Below are 26,206 nucleotides of genomic sequence, written 5' to 3'. Positions count from 1 at the left end.
TAATTTCTATAGTTGTATCATGCTTGTTAAAAATAGTTAGAATCACCCATGTCACGTTTAGAAAATTTTACTCATTATGTACTGTGATATCATGCTATAAAATGTGGCTGCAGTGATTATTTTGTAAATTATTATTATTATTATTATTATTATTATTATTATTATTATTATTATTATTTATATTGTTTTTTGTTCATTTTTTTGTGGTTGGGGTAATGCTTGAGGTAAAGGGTTATACTTGTCAAATTCTTTCAACCTTTTCCAGTAAGTAAACACCAGGCAACCACCTAGCAACACCATAGAAATTGCATAGGAATGTTCAGAACACACTAGCAACTGCATAGCATAGCAACACTGTCAACAAGTCATATCATGTCGGTGAGTTTTGCATGATCTGGCAACCACATTTACTTTTTTTTTTTTTTTTTTTTTTTTTGCAAGGGTTGTAGATTTTCTTTTTAAGTGGGTGTTGCAAATTACACAAACTTGCTATATGCAAAACAAGGGTACCAGCTTAAAGGGATAGTCCACCTAAAAATAAAAATTGTCATTGTTTATTCAGTTTTTTTCTTCTGCTGAACACAAAAGAAGATAATTTGAAGAATGTTGGTAACCAAACAGTTGATGTTAGCTGTTGACTTCCATGGCAATAATATATATTCTCCAAGGCTGTATTTATTTGATTAAAATACAATAAAAACAATAATACTGTGAAATATAATTACAATTTAAAAGAACTGTTTTCTATTTAAATATGTTTTAACATGTAATTTATTCCTGTGATGCAAAGCTGAATATTCAGCAGCCATTACTGACCCTACACTTTTTAACAGTAGTGTATTGCTATTAGTTCTTGATTCTGTCCTTCTTGCTCTGTTACCTTGAAACTTTGTCTGTTCAAATTTGCTGACAATACACAAGGAAAGAGATATATATGAGTGAGTGACGTGACATACAGCCAGGTATGGGGACCAATACTCGGAATACTCATACTCTGCTTTTAACCCATCCAAAGTGCACACACACAGCAGTGAACACACACACACTGTGAACACACACCCAGAGCAGTGGGCAGCCATTTATGCTGCGGCGCCCGGGGAGCAGTTGGGGGTTCGGTGTCTTGCTCAAGGGCACCTCAGTTGTGGTATTGAGGGTGGAGAGAGCGCTGTACATTCACTCCCCCCACCTACAATTCCTGCTGGCCCGAGACTCGAACTCACAACCCTTGGATTGCGAGTCCGACTCTCTAACCATTAGGCCACGACTTCCCCATTGCACAAGTGGCTGATACAGTTTGTTAAATTGTAAAATTTTTCCCATTCTGAAACTGAAACTTGACATGGATTCTTTGTGTGAAAGAATTTCATTCACTGTGTCACTCGAGTAATGATGCATTGTGACCGATTCCACATCGGCCCCCTTAGGAAGTAGGAAATAATGATGACTCGATAAAATTCCTCTGAAAAAGACTGGAGATTTGAAGCAAGCATCAGACACTGAATCCTTACCCTGTTTCCATCCTTCAGGAAGAAAAACAAGGCCTTTTGAAAAACAGTCTTTAAGAATTGAAAGCCCAAGTATCCCGACCAGTGCACAGGCTGCCAAGAGGCCAGGGAAATCTGATACGTCCTCATTGGGTGCCTTAACAAAGATCTATTGAGGCCTGGAGAGGACTCTGATTGTGGAGGAGAAGGGGTAAAAAAAAAACAAAAAAAAAAAAAAACCTGGGGCCATGACAGGCATCCGGTAAGGGGATCATTCTGCCTCTGTCCTCCCTTAACATTCCCCCGGGTGGCCTGGAAGACGCCCAATAAAACAGGGCTGGCTAAGGCAACGGAGGTATCTGTGTTTGTGCCTGAGGGGAGAGAGCTATTATCGTGCTGACTACCCCGAGTTGAAACCATTTCTACGGTTCAGGTCTTTAACCTCTGCGCTGATTAAGGTTATCCGAGTAATTTAGTGGAAGCGGTATCACATTATGGTAGACTTATGAGGTGGAAATTAAATTTTGCTCCAGGCTTATAAACTCTGGGGAGGAAGAGATGTGGAAGTGGATGCACATGGGTGACTTCCTGTTGATTTTGTTCACCAAGGGCGTTTTTAGGCTTAACGAGATGATGTCTTTTTATCAGGTTATCTGTAAGTGTGCATATACACACACACCGGCTACTAAAGTTCGCATGCCATAAGTTTTTGTGCTTCTGAGGTTGTGCATAGAATTGAGTTTTCTTTTGAATGCCATTAATCATCATCTAAGCTTCTTAAAGGGACAGTTCGCCCCAAAACAAATACTTTATTTAATTTTGTTTTATAAGCTGTTATTTTTTGTATAAAACTTACTTTCCAATGGAAAAACACTGGGTAACACTTTAGTATAGGGACCAATTCTCACTATCAACTTGTTGCTTATTAGCATGCCTACTATTAACACATTGACTGTTTATTACTACTTATAAACCGCATATTCTGCATTGGTATTTAATCTGTCTTGATTTGATGTTTTACTGTAAAGCACTTTGTGACTTCTCCTTGGATGTGAAAGGTGTTAAGCAGCAAGTTAGGAGTTTATTGAGGCAAAAGTCTTAGTTAGTGGTTTGTTAATAGCAAGAACTGGACCTTAAAATAAAGTGTGACCAAAAAATGTATTAGATATAACACATTAACTATGCCTTGTAATTCACCTTATAAAGGCCCGTTCACACCAAGAACGATAACTATAAAGATAACTATAAAGATAACGATATTAGCGTCCACACCAGCGAACGATATCTTCTGTTTATTCTAAGCGCACGCTCGTCTGGCGCTTTAAATTCTCGAGCGCGTTACAACAGGATGGATTCTGATTGGCTGTCATTTTTTTATCGTTCATCAGCTGGAAAAAAATCGTTTTGAAAGTGATTCCAACGATATCGTTTTTCTTTGTCTTTATCATTATAGTTGTGGTGTGGACGCTGCTGTTCTTTAATACTGAAAATGATTTTTAGAACTATATCTTTATCGTTATCTTTATAGTTATCGTCCTTGGTGTGAACGGGCCTTATTGCATTTTAAAATTTAACTAATAATTGTTATAATGCATTAAAATATAATGTATAATGTGTATATATTATGTTTTATATATTTTCACACCTTGAGAAAATATAATGTATTAAAGCGTTATACATAAAGGCTTCATGTAAAATGTTGCCATTATTTTTTTTCCCATTACCAATTCATATATAATAAGAGTAAAATGGCACCCTAAAAGTATATTAAATCAGCATGTCTTTTATAATAAATGTTATACATTTATCTGGTATATGATACCTTATGATAGTTTTGTGTAAGAAGCAGACTGAAATTTAAGTTATTAAAGGTCCTGAAATTTCATATTTAATCACACAAAATAAGTAAATACACAAAAACATACAAGCAAACCTTTAGTTGTCAGTTAAATGCATGGCATGAAGGATCAGATTTCCTTTAATAATGACCTACATTTGTCCTGTTCCTGCTGTTATATGAGAGAAAATATGCATTTGTTATTTTTGGGTGAGCTATTCCTTAAAGATAATTTTTTTTTAGCCATTTATGGTTAACGGCAACAGCACTTGTCGCAGTGACCTGACATATGGAGTTTACAACACTCATCACACATCACTGCAATAAAAACACTGCAGCATTTTAACAATGTATGGCGTATTGCAAGTAGCCAACAATTGGCACAGCTGATCTAACAACCGCTTTGCACTCTTCCCGGGGTGTTTCCTTTCCTTTCCCAGCTGAATTAGAGTTTATAGGAGCCTTTCACACAACACGCTCCCACTAAATTTAGCACATCATTAGTTTCACAGTTTTCATAACACCAGTGCAGAGCCATTCCTCTACAGACGGTTGTCATGGCAATGACAGATCTCATCACAGCTCTGAATCAGAATTTGTTTTAAAAGAATTTCTAGCTTATTTCTAGGCAGGACAAGGGAACTAAAACAACATCATGCAGCAACACTCTTGGCCTTATGAAGTAAATTGTGCAGGAGATCTAGTGGACCAATATTTCACTGTTATTATTTCTTTTCAGCCTTAATGTTAAGTTTTACAATAGTGAAAACTAGCCATGAAATGTGCAAATCATTCCAGGATCAATTCTAGCCTGAGTCTGAAGTATGAATAAAACAGTTTGAAACGCTCATATGTGTGCTAACATAAAAAAAATAATAATAAAAATAAATATATATATATATATATATATATATATATATATATATATATATATATATATATATATATATATATATATATATATATATATATATATATATATATATATATATATATACGAGCCAAAAACATGAGTTACTATGACTGAATCAAACCAACTATGAAAAGTTAAACAAAGGAAAGTAATTCTATATGTGATATGATGTAGAAATAACATCCCCCCAATAATTTGTGGATAAATTAAATGGTTAGTAGGTGTTTTCTTATGACTTTGCCATCTCTGTGATCATTTATTGCTCTAAATGACAAGTTTACTTATGTATATGAAATATTGAATACTACATGTCGATATATTTCTGAATATTTGTTAAAGTTACAACATTTTTGCATTTTATATGTTTTTATACAGTGGCACAATCTATTCACACAGTTACCCATGAGGTATATTCTCTTTCTGTAGATAAATACAAAGTTTATTTACATTCAAATAAAGACTGTTTTGTCATTAAATGATTAAAGAGCCTCCAGTAGCCCTGATGTTTATTTAATGTCAAGTGGAATGTAGCATTGAGACTGCCAAGGATTTCAGTTTAATAACACTAGATATTAATGACAAGTCCAAGTGCTCTTTCCATAATATTGCTTTCTCCAGTGAAAAAGTCATATCATCAAATAAATATGAACAGATCAAGCACTGTTTATAGGTGAAAACAATCCAAAACAGTTCTACACAAATGTGTCAGTAGATTGTGATGTGTGAGGACAACAGAAGATTTTTTTTAAATGGAGGGAGTGTTATTATGAATTATGGACTCGTATTTTGGCAGAAGCGGTGGTTTAGAGTGCCTTAATTATAGACTTGTTAAACATGCAGGTTTGAGCTCAAGCTTCTTCAGAAAACCCTATGGGAACGCCTTAAGCATGACCACGCTCTGAATCATGTGTGTAATCAGTCCAGTGGATGGGCGAGACATCACAGGCAGGTGCTCTGTGTGTGTCAGTCCTATTCGCTATTGTTTGTCCCGTTGCTGCATTATCATGCTGAAATCAGCCAGCAAAAGCAAACATAAGGGCGAGAGCAATCACCGTTTGTTGAGGGAGCTGTCTGTCAGCACTGCGAGAGCCTCCCGCTGCAGACGCTTCACTCCCAGAAGGCTCTCTTTGAGAAGGGAGCCTTCGCCAGTGTTCCCCGAGGCTCTGGTCCTGCGTTGCTGAGGCAGCGTATTGATTACAGTCATGGGGTTGGCAGATGGATCCCCTTCTCAGGGATTGGGCTCAACACTCTGCCACTCTTCCTCCAAGGAAGTTGATGTGGAGGATGTCGAGGAGGCAGGGGATTCACCCCTCCTGTCTCCCCAGTATGAGGAGCTGTTGGAGGTAGTAACTTGTGCTGTTAAACATTGATTGGCCTGCAGAGAAGCAGGCTGAACTGCAGAAAAGCAAGCTGGATGAATGCTTTCTGTGTACTAAGCCACTACCCCCATGCCGGGGCTTGCCATTTTTTCCAGATCTCCACACTGAGGTGTCGATATCGCGGTCAAAGCCTTACTCTGCCTGCATCTTCAGCCCTGCGCCCAGCCACTATGCAAACATGCTGGGGCTGAATGAAAGCGAGCTATCTGTCGCCCGGTTTGGCATCATCCCTGAAAGCCCCAGCACTGCCCTCCAAGCCGCTGCGTAGTACATTTAGCTTGGTGGCCAAAGGGTACACAGCAGTGGGTCAGGCTGGTGCGTGTTTACACACTATGGCAGTGTTACAAGCATACTAAGCCAACCTGCTGAAGGAGCTAGACAAGGGAGAAGAAATTAAGATGGAGGATATCACCGAACTCAGCAGAACTGCTGATTTGGCATTTGTGGTTGACCCTGTCCGAGATTGGAGAGAAGGACAGGGTCTTCCTCATGGATGCCCCGCTTGCACCTTCTGGCCTGTTCATCGACGCTGTAAAAACAAACGGTGGCATTCTAGCGGTTCCTGGACGCTCTCTAGCTTCTGGGCAGGAGCAGTCCCACTTGTGTATCGGCTTCTCATACTGGGAACAACAAAAACAGAGTGTCGCCTCTCGTGCTTCTCTGCAGTGAGACAGAGAGCAGCAGCGCTCTAGATCGAGGACTTCAAAGTCGAAGTCGGATCTGCGGACCATACTTCGGGCTATGAAGTCCTCAGCCAAGAAGTCCTGATGCTTATGGCTCAGGACTTCTGAGGGCAGGCCACTCTGGGGTAGAGCGGTGTACACCTCATCATACGGTGCCCGTCTCTCCTCAGTGACCTCAGGAGATTGGTCTGCCAACCCTGCCACCCACAGTGCGTCAGGGCACAGTGGTCTCCGGCGAATGCTTCTCTCAGTCTCCGCCCAGAAATGTAGCGGTACTGGGAGACTCGCTACATTTTTTGGAGGTCTTTTGAGCAGCTAGATCGGCTGTCCCCTGCTGGTCCTCTGCATCAGGGCACTGAGCTAGCAGCTCTAAGTACACCAGAGGTCAGTCTTGAGAGACTGTTTCCCTTAGTAGACTATTTGGTAGTGTGGAAACTTCTGCCAAATGTGTCTCAATGGGTCCTGTACACTGTAGAAATAGGCTATCGGATCCAGTTCGGCTCTCCTCCGCCTCGTTTCAATGAATTCATTCCCACTACGATGGGCCCCAAGCAGGCTATGGTAATGGAACAAGAAGTAAACATTCTCTTGAGGAAGGAGGCCATCGAGGTGGTCCCTCCTGTAGTCTGAGTTCTACAGCCAGTACTTCATCATTCCAAAGAAGGATGGAGGGCTGCGTCCCATTTTAGATCTGTGTCAATTGAACCGCTCAGTCATGCGACTGTAGTTCAGGATACTCACAATCAAACAAGTCGTGTCTCAGATCAGGTCTGAGGACTGGTTTGTCACGAAAGATCTAAAAGTCGCATACTTCCATGTCTCCATCCTTCCCCAACACAGGAAGTTCCTGAGGTTTGACTTTGAGGCGAAGCTTACCAGTATTGGGTTTCTTTCGTTTGGCCTTGCACTCTTTCCCCACACTTTCATGAAGTGTGTGGATGCTGCTCTGGCTCCACTGTGACTCCAGGGCATCCGCATACTGAATTATATAGACAATTGGTTGATATTAGCTCAATCGGAGCAGATAGTGATTCAGCATCGAGATGACATTCTCGCTCACATGAAAGAGCTGTGGTTAAGACTAAACGCCAAGAAAAGTGTGCTTTCTCCACAACAGAGGACAACTTATCTGGGCGTGGTGTGGGATTCGACCATGATGCAGGCACATCTGTCTCCTGCTCAAATCGAGTCAATCCTCACTGCAGTTGTGAGAGTAAGAGAAGGCCGGTCACTCACTGTCAAGCAGTTTCAAAGACTGCTGGGTCTGATGGCAGCTGCGTCCAATGTGTACCTTTTGGCCTGCTGTACATGAGATCCCTACAGTGGTGGCTCAAGACCAAGAGGGGAAATCCGCTTCACATGCTCAAGGTCACACGGCGACACCTACGTGCCTTATACATGGGGAGGAAACCTTGGTTCTTGTATCTGGGCCCAGTGCTGGGAGCTCATTGTCATCGCGTAACGCTAATGACGGACACGTCTCTCACCGGTTGGAGTGCAGTCATGAGTGGCCACCCTGCCTGCGATCTGTGGAGCAGTCACCATCTCTCATGGCACATCTTCTGCCTGGAGATGTTGGTTGTGTTTCAAGCACTGAAACAATTCCTCCCAGACCTGAGAGGCCACCATGTGTTGGTATGCACCAACAACACAGCAGTGGTCTCTTACTACCAACTACCAGGGAGGTGTGTTCACGCCCCCTTACAGGCTTGCGCACCAGATCCAGATGCAATGGTACAGAATTAGCTGAGGCTTTGTCTGTATGCCTTTCCACCGATTGCTCTGCTCCCGGAAGTTCTGGAGAGAGTGCGCCGGGACGGGGTCTGTCTACTGCTAGTAGCCCTGTTCTGGTCAGGCCGAGTATGGTTCTTGGACATGATTTCCCTTCTCAATGGCTCTCCATGGGAGATTCCCATCTGGAGGGATCTCCTCTCACAGGCGGGGGGCACTGAGGTTGTTGAGACCATCCTCCAGTCCAGAGCTCCTTTAAAAGGAAACTGTACACTTTGAAGTGGAAGCTTTTCCCTCCTTGGGACCTGGCTGTGGTGCTTGAAGCTCTCTGTAAGCCTCCTTTCGAGTCCATTAAAGAGATTTCTGATCGTTTCCTCTCTATAAAGACTACCTTCCTCCTTGCTATCTCTTCTGTCAAGAGAGTTAGTAATGTTCAGGCCCTCTCCGTGGCCACCTCTTTCCTAGACTTTGGGATTGGCCAAAGTGTTTTTGTACCCCTTGAAGGAGTACATCCCTAAGGTCCCTTCATCTGCACCACAGCCTGTCATACTTCAGGCCTTCTGTCCTCCTCCCTTTCGGGAGCCTAAACAGCAGAAGCTTAATTGTATGTGTCCAGTGCTCACACTGAACGTCCGAAGAGCTGCCCTGTGGAGGAAATCGGACCAGTTGCTAGTGTGCTATGGTCCCCCTAAGAAGGGTCTTCCTGGCTCTAAACAGTCGGTGGATTGTGGATGCCATCTTCCTCACCTATGAGTCCTCTGGCCTCCACTCGCTCCTGGGGGTCAAGGCGCACTCCACCTCCAAGGCCTTCTTGTCGGGTGCCTCTATGTAGGACATTTGTAACAATGTGGGTTGGTCCATGCCGCTCATGTTTGTAAAGTTCTGTGACCTCGATATCCATGCTACTCCCGGCTCCTCTGCTCTCTCACCTTAGTTGTGATCTTCCACACTAGGCAGGGATTTGAAAGTCTGGCAGCATGGGCATACTCATTCCCATAGCGTTTTCCGATGCAGCTTGAGTTCCTGAAGGGGAACCTCTCCAGTTTACCCATGTAACCATGATTCCTTGAGGGAACGAGACCCTGCGTCTCCCTGCCATACTTCCGGCATCCCTGCAAGCGCTTACTTCATTTCCCAGAAGCTGCCACTGTATCCACTGCACATACTTTAAGCTTCCTGGTCTCTACATCACCCTGACCATGACATCTTGCCCATCCATTGGACTTATTACACAAGTGATTCAGAGAGTGGTCACGCTAAAGGTGTTCCCATAGAATTTTCTGACACAGTGTCTCGTTCCCTCTGGGAACCATGGTTAAATGCATAACCTGCAGACGTTTTCATGTAAGAAGACATTAATTGATGTACTAGAGTGATGTGGATTACTTGTAGATTATTGTGATGTTTTATCAGCTGTTTGGACTCTCATTCTGACTGCACCCATTCACTGCAGAGGATCTATTGGTGAGCAAGTAATGTAATGCTGAATTTCTCCAAATCTGTTCTGATGAAGAAACAAACTCATATCTTGGATGCCCTGAGAGTGAGTAAATTTTCAACATTTTTTCATTTTTGGGTGAATTATTGCTTACATGAATTTTGTATGGATCATGTGCCCTCTGAAGACCGAAAACCATCTTTGAAAATCTGATTTGAAGATTATATTATCCTCAAATTATATCTGGATGGCATGTAGATCTGCAGTCAACATGTAATTGAAAAAAAGCAAATTAGAAGGTGTTAGGAACTACCAATGCTTGTGCAATTTTAACTTTTTTAAGTAGAAATCCACAGGAGAATGTTGAAGAATGCACTGGCCACTCGTCTCTAAATAATTAAAGTTAAAAGGAACTTGTAGAGCTCCAAAATGACAATTAAGAACATATAGTCCATACGACTCATTAAATATATGAATTGAAGTCATATGATAGTTTTGTGTGAGAAGCAGACTGAAATTCAAATTTAAATTGTCTTCAAACCTGACAAAGACGCTACATCTGAATGGATGCAGACAATGAAGGGAAAGATTTTTATAGAGAATAATGGCTTACATTAAAGATTTATTCCTCTCACAAAGTTGCCTCATGACTGCAGAAGACAGTACAAAGGTCATATGGACTTCTGTTATGGTGTTTTTTGTGACATTTTGAAGCTAAGAAGCTTTAAAAAGGTCCTGTATAAGATCCTAAAGGGCAGACAATGTATCACTGCAAGATCAAGAGCTTATTTTCATTCAGTGATAGTATAATTTTCCACTTATGGACTGCAGTTTAATCTATTTAATTCAAAGGCTTTAGTACATTTAGTCACTCTTTCTCAAGTTATGATACATTTTCACTGTAAGGTTTGCCTTTGACGGGTGTTATAGAAGTTCTGACAAGTTGACGGAAATGAAGACATATCACATCCAAAGCTGTGGGATTAGATGTCCGAAAGGAGAAATACAACTGTCAATGTAGACACACAGACAGCCCTGGCCTTTGATTTGAAATCAAAAATCAACATTTAAATCATATGGAAGCAAAAATAAGTATATATTTGTGGTCTAACTTACATACTGATACATTAAATTCACTTCTAAACTGCTAGATATGTATATAAATAAAAAAGATAAAGGAGAAGAAGAAGATTGTATTATCTTTATGTTAAAAACATGCCATTAGAATATATATTATTTAATAAAAAAAAAAAAAAAAAAAAGATTTCAAAGACATAAAATATATGTGATTTTTTTTTTTCTTTTTTTTTCTTAATTTAGAGGGAATGAGCTGCTGTCAAAGATGGGAAACCTCTTTTTGCTCTCCATTCTGTCTCAGCAGAATACTGGGATTGAATCACATTCCTTCATACTACTCATTAATGGAAACCATCCATGACAATAGCGGCTTTGAAGAGTGCTGTGGATCAAATGAAGCACTTTGTTTAACATTGCATGAGTTGTCACATGCTTTTGGGAAGAACATATCAAGCATGGGTTTTAGCTTTAACTGGCTAAACAGAGCATAAATTGTAACACCATTTGCACTTGAAAGTCCTTTATCTCTGCTTTGAAGGGTTGGGGATAAAGGAGGTGTGTGGTATCAAGCCCTCTAAATCACTTGTATTTTACACTTTGCATGAGATGTGTTGAAAGGCCATTTAGACACAAGGATAGGGCAGAAGGTGAGAGCCTTTTGGGATTGGGGTAGTGTGTATCCCACTAAAAGCCTTTCACACCTATCTTTCAGACAGATTTCTCTTTAAGAGCCATCCCTACGGTGAAGGCCACAGCTGACACGCACAAAGCGGCCTGTGTTGAGCTGACACAGGATTAGATTTATGTCGGCATTATACTGATAGCACTATTCATGTGGCAAATATCCAAGATGAAATTGCTATTCAGAAAGAGAGCATGAGACTATGCCTACAGGCCATGTTTTCTCCAAGAATCCGAGGCTTGTTGGGGCTGATCAAGAGGCATTTTCTTTAACACGTCTACCCTGCCATGCCTGAAATGCCAAACAGATCCTGAAACATAAGTCTTTCTCAGAAATGTAGCGTGCGAATGGCCTCGGGTCTAAGTTGCTCCATAACTACATAATTTCCATCCAGCTAGCTTGTTTGTAAATAACATTGTTCACGACTGCCTCGCAGTTATGTATAAGATCCATCTTACAGAAGATCAGAAACATAACTCAGAGTGCTTGAGGTGTGGAGTAACAAGGTTACTGAAGGTTACAGATGTCAGTCTAATTCAACTACTGTTGAGTCTTTAGTAGAGCTGTCAGTGAAGGTACATTTTTCTTAGTAAAACGTGGTGCACATAAAGTAAATGGTACTTTTAAATAATGTTTTAAAAAAATCCCATAACCAAATGGCATTTAACACACCCAGCTAACACAAAAATATATCCTAAGAATATTTTACTAACATCCCTATTAAGCAATGAAAACATTATTTATCTAAACATTTAAAACATCCAGTTTTTTTTTTTTTTAATGTATTTATTTGTTTTTAGTTTTGAGAATGTTCTATTTTGCATACTTTTGTATTATGGGATATTATTAGAATGTTACTTTTGTATGTTTCGTTTTCATTTGAAATTTTTTTTAACAAACGTGCAGCTTTACACATTTTTCAAAAAAAAAAAAAAAAAAAAAAAAAAACCTTCTATATATGCAAATGTGGGAAATTGGGATTCTGCTAATGTGCTTCTTTTTTAAATTAGTGACACACATATGCAACAAACAACATTCAACATATGTGGTTCCCAAACAACTGACTCTTATGATCCATTTCCTTTTAATGAATGAAATACATACAGCGCAACCAGCGTAGTCCAACTTCCGAACAAATGACTCTAATGAGTCAGTTGTTTATAGTGAATCAAACACATATACAAATAACTGTGGTACTTAAAGTAGTATTGTTAATTACTGCCTGTTTATATGACATTGAGTAGCTAATGATACATATTATGTGTCAGTAGTAGTACAATATTAAGATAAATCAATTAAATATTTAGTATTGTTGTGTAGAATAATGCCAGCTAAAGGACAGCATTTATGCAGCCACTAAAAAGACTGTGAACGATCATTAAAAAGTCCTGTGCAAACACACTTTTAAATCTGATTATAATTGAAATTATCATGTTGCCCAAACTACATATTCCTTAAAAGTATTAGAAGAATAGTTTACAGAATCATTAAGAAACTGGAGATGACCTGGAATCATTAAGTTCTATACTATCCCCATTCCTTCTCAAGAAAGTGACATACTAATATTTGAATTCATTTTCTGCATAAGTCAAAAATCTGTCTATATGAAAGATTAGGGTTCAGGTCAGGATATATATTAATACTGCCATGCACGACACAGCATATTTTGAACAGATCCACTAGTGTATTATTTTCCAAACTTTATTAAAAAATAAAATAAAATAAAAATAATTAAAGAAAAAATCCCATTTGGCCCTGTGCATCATGACAATTAGAAGAAGTTATCACCACCGTGGGCTCAAGAGTTCAACATGATTTATTACAAATTCAGCCTGAGAGCTCAGAAACCCGAGCTTCTTTATGTAGTCGGCTGAGTCACGTTTTCCTCAGTCCTGAGATATTATTTCCATTACCAACTGGTTCACATAAAAGTAGAAAATTCAGACTCAATCTATCATTCTTAAGACCAAAACTGATCTTTTGGGTGCATTTGAGAGCTGCTGCAATATGCAGCCTGCAGTTTTTGGTGGGGGGTTATAATTGTACAAGATTTCCATGCGATTTTTGAAGACCATGAGATATTAATAATGCAAGAGCAGACTTGAGTTACTTTTGCTCCAAGAGATGCAATATTGAAGTAAGACACAATGTTGAAATAATGGTCCCAAGATCAAACATAAAGAGAGAATTATTTTAGTAATACATTTGAAATTGCTTGCTTCTGTTTGCTTTTTCCCAAGATGCAATCTACATATGTATTGTTTTATCAGTTCAACTGACAGCAAAATGACAGCATCAGCATGTCTTACTCTGTTAATGCTGCAGTTCATTGTTGCAGAAATAAACTGCAGAAACACTGCATTACGTAAAGTGGGTCAGGCCAAAATCCAACCCATAGTGGCCCCCATTTCCTGCTTGTTTACGTGGCCTCAAACCTCCGTCCCATTTCAAACTGCCGGTCTGTGTTTTTGACATGTCAATTTGTCACATTTTCCCAACGTCAAAGATCCGGGTCTCGTCACGTACCTCCAAAACACATTTCAGCGTTACTCCACATTGCGACTGAATTAGGAGCTATGTTCTCTCTCCACGACCATCTGTGCAGTTTCCTAATGAGACCAGATCTGACGCTGGACATCAATCTCAGTTAAACTCTGATGGCTCCAAATCACCTATGGCCTAGATTGGGATTTGACGGTATGATCCAACTGCCTGCGAGTATGAAAGATTGTTGTTATTTATTTATTTATATATATTTTTTTGCTCAGTTAAAGATACAGGGGCTAGATTAACCACTGCGGCCTGCAGAACAAAGCTTGGCTGTGTCCGCGTGTGGCTGTAAACCAGCGACCACGTCGGGAGCCAAACAAGGAGAGTTTGTGCGAACGTGTGCGCGATGGCTAAAGCCGAGCTGCAGACACAGTTCTTTCTTTTAATACATTTTAACGAGAAATTTTGCATTCCAACATAGCATGGCCAAAAAAAGTTGAGCAAGAAGGCGGCGGTTCTTCGACCCTGCTATGTTTACAGTGTAAAATGAGGCACTTAAATGGAGATTAGGTTTGCTTATTTAATGAGTAAACACTCTTGATTTATTATTTGGTTTGGGGTGGGGTGGGGGGCATGGGTGCACTCTGAAATCATTGTGCTATTAGGAAGCACGGACAATTTAATCAGAACCTATTAACATGATGGAAATGACGGCTAGCATGGAACACGCTGAGTGCAAAAGGAAATGAGTTATTTCTGTCAATCTTAGGGAATATTAAATGGAATGAATGGACGGTAGTTTGTGGGGGGAAAGAAAAGTGGTTTTACATGCCTCTGGACAAGAGGACTGAAGCTGAAGGCCACAGTTACAGGATGCTTTTACGACCAGCTAATTAGATTAATCCAGGTTGGATTTCTTCTCTAGCATCATAATTTATCGACGACCGCAGAAGCTAGTTCACGTCAATTGGTGTCATATTCAAATGTAAATTAATGTTAGTTGAACAGTTCACGGTATACTGTATATTTTGAATTGTAATGTGATGCAAATGTTTTATTAGAAATTATATAAATTATTGCCAAGTTTTCAATCAAATATTGTTATGCATATTGTGGGATATCAGAGAGAAACATTGAGATTTCATTATATTTTACATTATATATACGCTTTTAGCTATTATGCCACCTGCAGTTGGAACCAGTTTCCAGAAGAGATCAGATGTGCTAAAACATTAGCCACATTTAAATCCAGACTCAAAACTCATCTGTTTAGCTGTGCATGTACTGAATGAGCACCGTGCTATGTCCAAACTTATTGCACTGTATTTTATGTATAATCATTTTCTATACTTAACTGTTTAAATTCATTATTAAATAATTTTAAAAGTTTTTAAATTCCTTGTTTTTATTGTTGTGTTTTTTTTTATGACTATTTTAATTCCTCTTATGTAAATCAAGACCATGGGAACCAGATGAGTCCTCTGCACAATCTGACTTTGTTGCAACCTAGAATTAAACTGCTGGTCTCGTCTGGCCAGAGGAGAATGGCACACTATTTTTGACACACTGTTTCTCTTTTATAAAACTGTAAAGCTGCTTTGACACAATCAGCATTGTAAAAAGTGTTACATAAATAATGTTTACTAGACTTGACTTAAAGCACTTTTTTTCAATTGCCATTGTGTATGAAACGCAATATAAATAAACTTGCCTTGCCTTGCCTATATATGATTATATATATAGAGAGAGAGGGGGGGTGTGTGTGTGTGTGTGTGTGTGTGTGTGTGTGTGTGTTCGTATACAAGTTTATATAATTCCATGGAAACCTGGTGTTATTAATATAATTTCTAATAACATATTTTGCATTACAATAAAGTGCAAAATAGAAACAATTCAGCTAGTAATTTCAGACTTTTTTACCCAACTATAAAACCCTCCATGATTTAAAAAAAAATACTCCAGCATCAAAACTCCTATTCTTCTTTATTTGTAGTGTTTTGTATCAGTATTAGATTTGTTTACCTCCTCAAGTGGGTTCACTAATTTTCAGTGTGTGTGTGTGTGTGTGTGTGTGTGTGTGTGTGTGTGTGTGTGTGTGTGTGTGTGTGTGTGTGTGTGTGTGTGTGTGCTTTGCATGTCAAGAGTTCCATCTGGAAAAGTGCTCTTTGCGGAAGCACAGTTTGAGGAGACGGGATTGTTATTCATTTCTTTTTCTGGAGGAAGAAGAGCTTGCCAAGTATCCATTTCTTTGTCCCAGATGACTGCTGGAGAAGAGGATATAAAAACAGGAACCGCAAAATTTGTGTAATGGTTTTCATCAGAACCTAAAACAATCCACTGTGTGTGAGCAAAAAAAAAAAAAAAAAAAAGTGTGTGTTTGGGAGTCTGAAGGGGACACAAGCTGTCCAAGGATCCAATGGATATTTCATGGGTTCAAAGGATGCAGAATTTAAAACATGAAGGTTTTGATTTGTCACTTTCGTATTTTTTTCGTATTTTTCGTACGTTTTGAGAAATGCAAGAGATTGAGGCCATAAAAAGAAAGAAGTGGAACCTATTGACTATAAAAAGTGATTTAAACAAAACATTGTTTATGCAACTTTTTCCTTTTCATGCAAAGTCTTACTATTGTCTGCAGTGTGCTAGTGATTTAATCTTATCTGAGAGAGTTGTTTTGACTAATTTTACAGTGAGAGTCACTTGGTTTCTCAACTATGTTTATGAAAGGCTCAGTAAAATGCATTGTTATTTCAAATTTTCTTGCATATCAGGTGCATTTCCCAGAACAGAATATATTAAGCTTCTAACCTCATAAATGTTAAAGCTTAGCACATAACCTTGTACTACAGGCATGAGTGGTAAAGTCCCATAGACTTAAAGGGACAGTTCACCCAAAAAAATAAAGATTCTGTCTTCACTTAATCACCCACAAGTGGTTCCAAACCTGTATGTGTTTCTTTCTTACATTAAACACAAAAGAAGATATTTTGAAGAATGTTGGTCACCAAACAGTTGCTGGTAGCCATTGACTTCCATAGTATGGGGGGAAAACAAATACTGTGGAAGTCAATGTTTACCGCCAACCATTTGTAAAACATACTCCAGTAATCTTTGTTTTTTAACAGCTTTGTAAAATCAAGTGCAGTTTTTCCTCACAAACTGTGCCGAAACATTTGTAATTATGAAACATTTTACATTTTAGGCATTTCTAGCTAAACTGAAGGGGTTATTCAACCCATTTTGCGGACCATTGTCTTTCCTAATTTTTCCAAATGTGGCATTCGGGACCCTGTCAAAGAGGTGACCCCGCTATCAAAGCAAAACCCAAAGTATCACCAATGCTATTCACAGACAAATCAAGGGCAAAGATTGCATTACTTCAAATCTGGCATACCTCCTTGGAAGTGCGAGAACAGCTAAACGATGCCAGGCGAAGCCCATGCAGCTCGCCCCCGGGCTGCAAGAGACTTTTTTTTCTTTATACAAGGCCTAAACTTCCTATGGGATCTGTCCGACCTAGCATAATGACTGTGCATAACCTGCTTTAATTGGGCTAACTGGCTCCAGAGTCAACTATTGTGGTTTTGAAACAGCCCCCCTCCACCGTCCCCTTGCATTATCAAAGAATTTGGTGCACATTATAAAATGCCTAATTACAGGGCTCTCTGTGTTTCCTTCCGACGCCTAGAGCTCACCAGGGGTCATTATTACTTGGCTCTGTGTCCGCATGTGCATCCTTGCGCTCGTTCTTTACGTAGTTTTTTTTCTTCTTCTTCTTTAACACCCACTCTCGACCCTTGTGGTTCACTCCAACACACGAGCAAACGGATATACGGTTTCACTTCCTTACAAACACATCTAATTGTACTTATAAAACATCCTCTCATACATTCCTGTAAATATCTGTCAAATATTTTGGAGACGTTACTGACTGTGACTAACATGTGTTTCTGAGCACAGACTGACACTTTGTGGTTTTTGGTTTTGATTCAAGCAACATTGAGCATGCCAGTGGAAATAACAAGAGTTGGTAAAATATATTTAAATGACTGCGAAGAGGAACTTGGTTTAACGTTGCTATCCAAAACATGATAATAAAATAAACTAAATTTTTTACATTTCCTAAAGAAAAAAAAAAATCTTGCAAATGCAAAACTCATCTGTAAATAAATGAAATGGCATGCTGTGAAGAAGTCTACGGCTTTCTGCATTACCACAGAGAACATTACAATAAATGACAGGACGTAATTGAAACTTCTATCTCTCTATTTCCATGTCTCTTCCAACTAAATTGTCTTGAACCACGGTAAAGCCTGAGGTGATAGTGGAGCTTATCTCACAGAACAAGAAGAAAAAATAAATGACACCAGGAAAGGAAAACGTCAAGCAACTTTATTAAGCCCACAAATTCATGTCACATTGAGTTTAGCTCAAAGCTAAAACGTCTGTATGCATTTTGTCCACTGCTTCCTCTTTATCTTTACAAACGTGTATAAGCTTTTGTTTGGGGGGCTTTGGTAGGGGGTGATTAGACAGCCAATGGAGAAAGACAGCTGTTCCTTCAAGAGGTACACTTGTAAATAATGTCAGAAGACTTATTTAGGACTAGGCACAAGTATTTTTGCAAAGTCAGACAGCCCAGTGATTTAATATTGTGTTTTGTTTGCTTGTTTTGTTTTGTTTTGTTTTGTTTTGTTTTGTTTTGTTTTTTTTTTTATTTTATTTTATTTTATTTTATTTTATTTTATTTTATTTTATTTTATTTTATTTTATTTTATTTTATTTTGATTTGTTTTGATTTGTTTTATTTTATTTATAATTTACTTTTTTATTATTTTATTTTTGGCATTCCTGTTTTGTTTTGTTTTGTTTATAATTTACTTTATTATTATTATTATTATTATTATTTGGCATTCCTGTTTTGTCTTGTTTAGTTTCATATTATTAGGTGACCCTCAAAATGTATCTGGGGTATTTTTCACTCCAAAATCAGAAGAAAATATAATGAATAATAATTATGAAATAATAATAATAATACAAAATTCTTAAGATATATTTAAACTGAAACAACATTTTCATGACTGAAATGCAATAAAACATCATTCTTATTTGTTTTTATACAGTTTACAGTATATAACAGTTACCAATTCAATACAACAAATAATAAAGTGATTTTGAATTGTACTTTATAGTCTACTTATAGTCTACAGTTTAAATATATGTCATAATTTTCTGTTGCATTATGCCATTTTTGTGTTACGGTCATGCCAAATGATTAAAAGGAAGTTTTAAATGTTTGTTAAATTATTTATTTTATTTTTTACGAAAATTGTCGCAATACAAAATGTACGCAACATTTTGTGTGCTACATATAACTTCTTAAACGACCCAGACATTTCTGGACTGTCTCCATGAGCTTCACCCAACTATTCGTTATGTGTCTTATTCTAAAAGACTTTTCCCTGCATCCCCGTTCAACCCCCTTTTCCCACTTCCTCACGGACCCCATTGACAATGTGTGACCAAGGGAATCTGGGCGTTCTTGGGCAATGGGAGTCCCCATGACCAGGCACAAAGCCCCCTGTCAGTTACCTTTTCACCTTTGGCTGGTGAAAAGGAGGCCCTGAACAATAGGGGCCGCTCAGCTGGAGATGGTGGAGTCTCATGGGTTTGGGAACTCGCTCACTCTCAGCTCGTTTCCTCTTTGACTCTCCATGTTCATTTGAGGCCACCTCAAGGTGCATTTGTTCACCCCCTCCTTCTGATAACACACAAGCAGCCTTGCCTGTTATTGCCTTGCAGCCTTTTTAAAGAAAAGTTGCTAGAGAGACAGACAGACAATGTGTCAAGGAGGGTACTTGAAGAAGCCTACATTCTCCTGTGGGAGTACTTCCTATTAGCCCACAATGGTCCATACATTATAAAGTGGCTTTGTATAGAAGCTATTTCCATGCTAAGTAAACTTGTTGTATTGGTGTCTTTCATCCTCTATCACTGCTGAATAAGATTTAACTGTGGATCAGACTTTTGTTTCCATTTTCTCTTTTATATATCAACTTTGTTATGTTTATCATATTGCCTATTATATTTAAGGACTAAATAATATGTAATTATATTTCCCAACCTGACATCAGAGCATTATGAATATGATTTCCCATTCACTATGTTGATATTATTGCTGCTTAGGTAATCATGCACTATGCATTTCTGGTTAAAATGTATTTCTGGTCATAATTCAAGCAATAAACATGGTACTGTTGTTAGCTTCTCATGCCACTAGAGAGCAGTAATAGGCCCAGTGGTTTTATATATTTATTTATTTATTATTGTTTTTATTGTTTTTTATTTCCATTGAGTTTAATAATAATAATAATAATAAGAAGAAGAAGAAGAAGAAGAAGAAGAAGAAGAAGAAGAAGAAGAAGAAGAAGAAGAAGAAGAAGAAGAATTAATTTAATTAATTTCATTTATTATTATTTGGTAATGTACATTTTAATTTAAGGCACAATCAGCATGTGCACTTTGAATTGTGGATTAAAGGTAAGGGAAAAATGTAAATGCATACATGGGTGACCAGAACAACTGCATAAAGGCAGATGATTAGATTTTTTAAGAACAGAAAAGGTTGAACTCATTGCAGCTCATTGTTATCTTCACCACTTACAAATGTAGGCTTGCAAAAAGAAAAGAAAGTGTTAAAGTTATAAACCTAAGTGTCAATAGTGGTTGAGCAACAGATAAGCTCTCCTGTGAAAATGTTTAGGCCGTGAAAGATTGAAGCAGTGTTCTCTGTGGCGATATCTGATTCGCGAAAGAATCTTTTGAATGAACAGATTCATTTGAATGATTCTGTTGAACCGATTAGCAAACTCTACTGTGAGGGATGATTTTGTGTACGAGGAAGACTAACATTACCTACTAAATCACAATGTCGAGAACGATTAATATTAACGATATTAATTAATTTTATTGGGGAATAATAATGTTTAAAGGCTAATGTTGTTGGGACAGTAAATAGGCTGATAATTATGGGCGGGGTGTGACCCCCTAGTTAATAAAGAAATTATTATTATTATTATTATTATTATTATTATTTATTTGATGTTATTATTTTTAAGAATTATCCATTGTTGTTGTACATAATAACCTTCATGATATTTTATAGCCTACATAACTGTATAAGCAATTCAACAAATTTCGATTTTTTTCAGTTACCATAAATGTTAGAATACGAGTGAATCAGAATTCAGAAGTTTGACTGAGGAGGTTTGATCACTATTTGACACTGCATCAACAAAACACAAGTACTGTCGTCATTTAGCACTTTAATGTGAATAGTGATTTGTTTAAAACGCCTTTTATAGGCTATAACTGACGTTTAGCTCACTGTAAACAGAATTGTGGTTTCGATAAAAGGCCTTCACAGAAACTTATTTAAAAGGTTGACCCAGATTTCTCACCTGAAAGTCGGTGAATAATTTGCATAAACTGCGCAACATTGGGGATAATGTAATATCCCCAATATATATATATATATATATATATATATATATATATATATATATATACGTCATACGTCTTATTGGGACATTTGCGTGTATTTTATAATACACGCAAATGTCCCAATAAGACGTAGGTGCACCTTTGAAAACTAACTAAAAATAATTGTCGAGTCGGCTCTTTGAACTGGTTCATTGAACCAAATCTTTCGGGTGAACCGATTCGCTCAAATGAATCGGTCGTTCGTGTGAAGGTGTTCTGTGACACACACGCACGCACACATAGACAAACAGACACACACACACACACACACACACACACACACACACACACAGACAGGGAGTGAATGTTGAGTCCTGTAGAGAGCAATGAGCTGGGACCGGATACGATATATCCTCTGGGACAACAGCTACTCTGTTCACCCCCTTCACTTCCACATGACGCCATTTACAGCATAAACCCGACCTCCTCTCCGGAAAGAAGAAAAAACAAGAGCTGAAAAAACTTGAAAGCAGCACAGTGTGTGCCATGCAGCCAAACATTCAACTTGCAAGCCGCAACGCGTCTTCTTGAAAAGTCTTGAGCGTTTTTTATTTGTATTTTTTTTTTTCAGTAAACTCCGCTCATTTTGTTGGATTCTGGAACTTATTTCTTTTTGGTGTAATTAGCGGTTTGACAGCATACGTTAAACTACACTGCGTTCTACTTGGAATAAAATTCTGATGTTACTGTTTCGCGCGAGTTGCGCGGAAAAGTAGCGAATACGAGGACGCGCGAGCGTCTGCTATCATCGGGATTTTTGTGAATGAATCTCCCAATGAATTGAGGACTAACCAAAGAGAAATTCCTACTAGTAGGATATACTCTTCACAACAAATAGGGGGTTGAGGTGGTGAGATCACGGTAAGTGACGTGTATTACAACTTCTTTTGCAGTGGATTTTGACAGGCTTTTATTTTAGTTTCGTTTGTTGTTTAATCTTGCATTTATGTTATAGTTCTTCGTGTTCTTCATGACTTTTTCCAGCGCTCATGCTCCGCGCCATTCTTGCAGCTGTGCAAATAGTTGCCATACGGATCTGTTCCCTACGTACTTACTTTGCCTTACTTTTCATTTAGTTAAATTTGCGAATCGCTATTGAAAAACGTCAGCTACAGCTGCACGATTGTTTTGGAAAAAAAAAAAAAAACCTTCCAAAGACTCACTAAAGATGTAAAAACTTTATACACATTTTCATTTTTTGTCGCAATTTTTTAAAGTTGCCACTAGACATTTATTAAACGTAATCAAAACGTTCATACCTTTTCTCTTTTCCTCAATAAGAACTCATATGACGTTACACTAATTATTTTTACTACTACTAATAATAAAATTGTGACTGCTGTTGCAAAGAAAAAAAAAAGGTTCTGTACTTTATGCCAGGTTTAACCAAGTTAAGTATTGTCATAAAGTTAGTATGCATGCTGATAACTCAGATCAGAAGTTTAAATAGCAGTGAGGAGATAAACAGATGTTTAACAGACATTTTGCTGATGGGGCCTCTCTGTGGAAAGAGAGATTGTGCATTGATATGGTAATTTGGGGTAGTGTTATTTAGATTGAACTCAACTGGTGCTGAGGGTCTGGGTGGAGATGTATGGTTTCATGTTTTATATATATATATTCACTTCAACACATGTGGATATTTTATATGTAAGTTTTTTTGTCGTTAGAGCTCCGCCCCCCGTTGATAACGTCATAATACATTTGTGGACTTCATGTTACTCCTATGCACGCCAGATGCTAGATATTAAAATTGGCTATTTGAAATTAAAACTTTAATATTTTACTATAACAACAATACTATGACAATGTGTTATGGTGAATGTAAACCTTTATTTAACTAAACACTAGGACGGCATTATTCACGTACAGGACTGTCGTCTCTGTCTAGGCTATAACCCTATATAAGTTGTGCAATACTTGCATTTTCATACTCTTTAAAAATTGCATTTGCTTAGATTTTGGATCCTTATGACAAATAATTGCTCGTACCACAAATCAAAGAGAAGCTGGGTGTACTTTTAATTCTTTTTTTCTTCTATACTATCTTTTACAAACAAGCTCTGATGTGCTCTGCAAGAACTGAACAGGGACAATGGTGTTTGCAATGTTAAAATCAACACAAAATAATAAATATTCAGTTATTTGTATTTCAGTACACATGGCACTTTATATGATATTTGCAAGATTTTTGTATAAATGTACAGATAAGTGAAACACTGTCATTTATAGGGTGTGTGTATATAAGAACACACTGGTCTCAAACTTCCGTTGAGGATAGATGAGGATAGATGATCCTTATTTATAGTTGGTCTGATAATGTGCAGCACCTGAGACACTGTAGAGCAAAAGTGGATTTGAGTCTACTAGATGTTCCATGAACTTGATAGCTGCAGGTGGTAACGGCCTGTCCCATTAGTGGGGAGTAGTTGGCAGATTTGCATTAAGGAGTCTGCCTTCTGCCTTTTCTTTTTGCGTAGTTTGTATGATTTACATATGGTTAGTTTATGGGATTTTACTTCCCTGTACGCTCTCATTTAACTGTCTGCCTTTCCCATAGGACTTCAGATGTGTTCAATGCCAGCCGGAGAGTTCCCACTTCAGAGTAAAGATGGAGACAAGAGCTCAAAATGGCGGCAGCGGCTCCTCTGGCTTGCTGCGAGCTTTGCGTGACACTGGCAGACCCCAGACTGGGGACTCGGAGCCTTGGGAGGGTCAGGTGCTCTCCCTGGACCAGATAAGGACCATCCGCAGCAGCAATGAGTACACAGAGGGCCCGACGGTGGCGCCCCGTCCGCCGGCCTCCCAGCAGAAAACGGACTCGCAATCTTCTAGCCCGACTTCCACCACCTCCATTGAGCTCTCCGAGCATAGAAACTCCCAGAGGGCACAACAAGCCGGACAGCAGACTCCTCAACAAGCCCCTCAGTCGCCAAGGAGCGGCGTGAGCAGATCCACCAGTGGCACCAGCGAGGGGTCTCACAGCACTGCCAGGGCCAGCACAGGCAGCACCTCATCGGAGCAAAGACTTTTGGGAAATGCAGGCGGGACGAGCGATCGGGTGGTGAGGGCGCAGCCTAAACGTTCAGAGCTGAAGCAGGAGGAACTGAAGCCCTTGGCTACGACCCTGGGCCAGGCTGCCGATGGCAAGCACTCGAATCGCTGCGAGGACTGCGGCCGCTGCAAGTGTGAAGGGTGCACCTGTCCTCGGACCCTGCCGTCCTGTTGGATGTGCGGCCGCAGGTGCCTTTGCTCGGCGACAACAGCAATGGACTACGTCACCTGTGTCTGCTGCGTCAAGGGTCTCTTCTACCACTGCTCCAGCGACGATGAGGATGTGTGTGCGGACAAGCCCTTCTCTTGCACCCAGTCGCACTGCTGCATGCGGTGGACGGCCATAAGTGTCCTGGCACTTTTCCTGCCCTGCCTGCTTTGCTACCTCCCGGCGAAGGGCTGCGTGGCGTTGTGCCAGGCGTGCTACAACTGCACCAGTCGGCCAGGATGCCGCTGCAAGAACAAAGGAGTTGAGAAATAAATGAGGCTCGGTTCCTGGAGTAGCACTGGGAAGATAACCTTATCTGGGACTATCTCCAGAGCAGTGGAAAAATATTCGCAAATTTCTGTAGTTTTGGCACTGTAGACCAAGAGGTGACATTGGATTGGCAAAAACTGGTTTGAAGGGGTTTGTTTGTCTGTTAGTTTTTTGCTTTTCTCTTATCCACATTCTCTCTTTCTATTTCACTCTTTAAGGGGGATAGAGTTTGTCGCAACATCCTTCCCCTGTCCTTTTTGTTTTAAACTGAAGTCCAGAATGTTAGCCCTATTGACATTCAGTAATATGACTGATAAAGGTGACAGACTCTCCTATTTTAATTTTTTTTTTTTGTATATTATATGTATGTTATTTAGATTATGAGATGTTTTTTTTTTCTGAGTTATTTTATTTTTGTACATATAATATTTCAACTGTGAAAACTATTGTGCCAAACCAGAGGCACCTTGACAGATCCATATATATGATGCATATATAAAACATGTATAGGGCTATACATTCGTTTTGAATGTATATCAATCACTTTTTTGATATTTTGCCTTATAGAAGAGAAACCTTACATGAATTATCCCTACAACTATACTTGTAAATTGTACAGTGACCCTAAGAAAAAACTTTATTTTCTAATTTCAACACATTGTTTAGTGTAAAAATATTTATTTGAAGTTTTAATTATTTTATAAAGTAATATTTATTTTGAGAGGCATCTTTATAGGCATCACCCCAACTTTGAGAAACAAAACCTCCTCTGTTGTTGCTGCAGAACAAGGGTGACAAGGGTGTCAAATCTGATGCATATGTTCACTATAAAATAGAAAATATATTAACGTTTTGAAATTAAACAATGCATTTTCTGTGTTCTTTCTGGCCTGCTGTTGACCTTGTTTTTAGCCTTTAAGCACAAAGGCCCATTTCAGAAAATCTACCGTGTTTTCAATCGCCTTTGTTTACCCCATGGATCTTCTGTCAGGGTCGCGTTTCACTTTGCATTTATGATGAAAGTGATGATGTTCGCAGAGCTTCGGTTTCGAGGTCATCTGAAAATAAAGCGATGAAAGTGATAGTGTACGTTGGCGAATCAGCAAAATAGGTGCGTTACGGAGAGATTCTATCGATAAGATCTTCCTGCACAAAGGAGATCAAATGAAGTTTAATATAGCTCACTAGAAATGCAACAATGAGTATTGTTGACTGTTATTTCATGAATGATCTTGCTTTAACCATAACCATTTGGAGACGCAGGCATAATCTCGACTGGAAAATTGCAGAACTGTGTTAGTTTGTGTTGTTCTGGTTGACCAAGACAACTTGCCAAAACTTTAGTCATGTAATAGTCACACTGAATTAAGTTATCAAGTTATGATTACCAATAATTAACACCAGTACGTGGAACTCCA

The 26,206-nt window shown here is 38.8% G+C and overlaps 1 protein-coding gene across 1 annotated transcript; it reads left to right on the top strand.

Moving 5' to 3' along the window:
- The first annotated feature begins 21,633 nt into the window (after positions 1–21,633).
- LOC109074990 (protein sprouty homolog 2-like) lies at positions 21,634–25,128 on the top strand. Its single transcript, XM_019091004.2, has 2 exons — positions 21,634–22,117; positions 23,817–25,128. The coding sequence occupies exon 2, from the start codon at positions 23,868–23,870 to the stop codon at positions 24,789–24,791; it is 924 nt and encodes a 307-aa protein (XP_018946549.1). The 5' UTR covers positions 21,634–22,117; positions 23,817–23,867; the 3' UTR covers positions 24,792–25,128.
- The last annotated feature ends 1,078 nt before the right edge of the window (positions 25,129–26,206 follow it).

This window comes from Cyprinus carpio, chromosome B1 (genome assembly GCF_018340385.1).
Source record: "Cyprinus carpio isolate SPL01 chromosome B1, ASM1834038v1, whole genome shotgun sequence".
NCBI lineage: Eukaryota > Metazoa > Chordata > Actinopteri > Cypriniformes > Cyprinidae > Cyprinus > Cyprinus carpio.
This window is presented reverse-complemented; position numbering and strand designations above follow the sequence as displayed.

Excerpts from the sequence above, each read along its gene's own strand:
- LOC109074990 (XM_019091004.2), top strand. The coding sequence starts at position 23,868 with ATGGAGACAAGAGCTCAAAATGGCGGCAGCGGCTCCTCTGGCTTGCTG.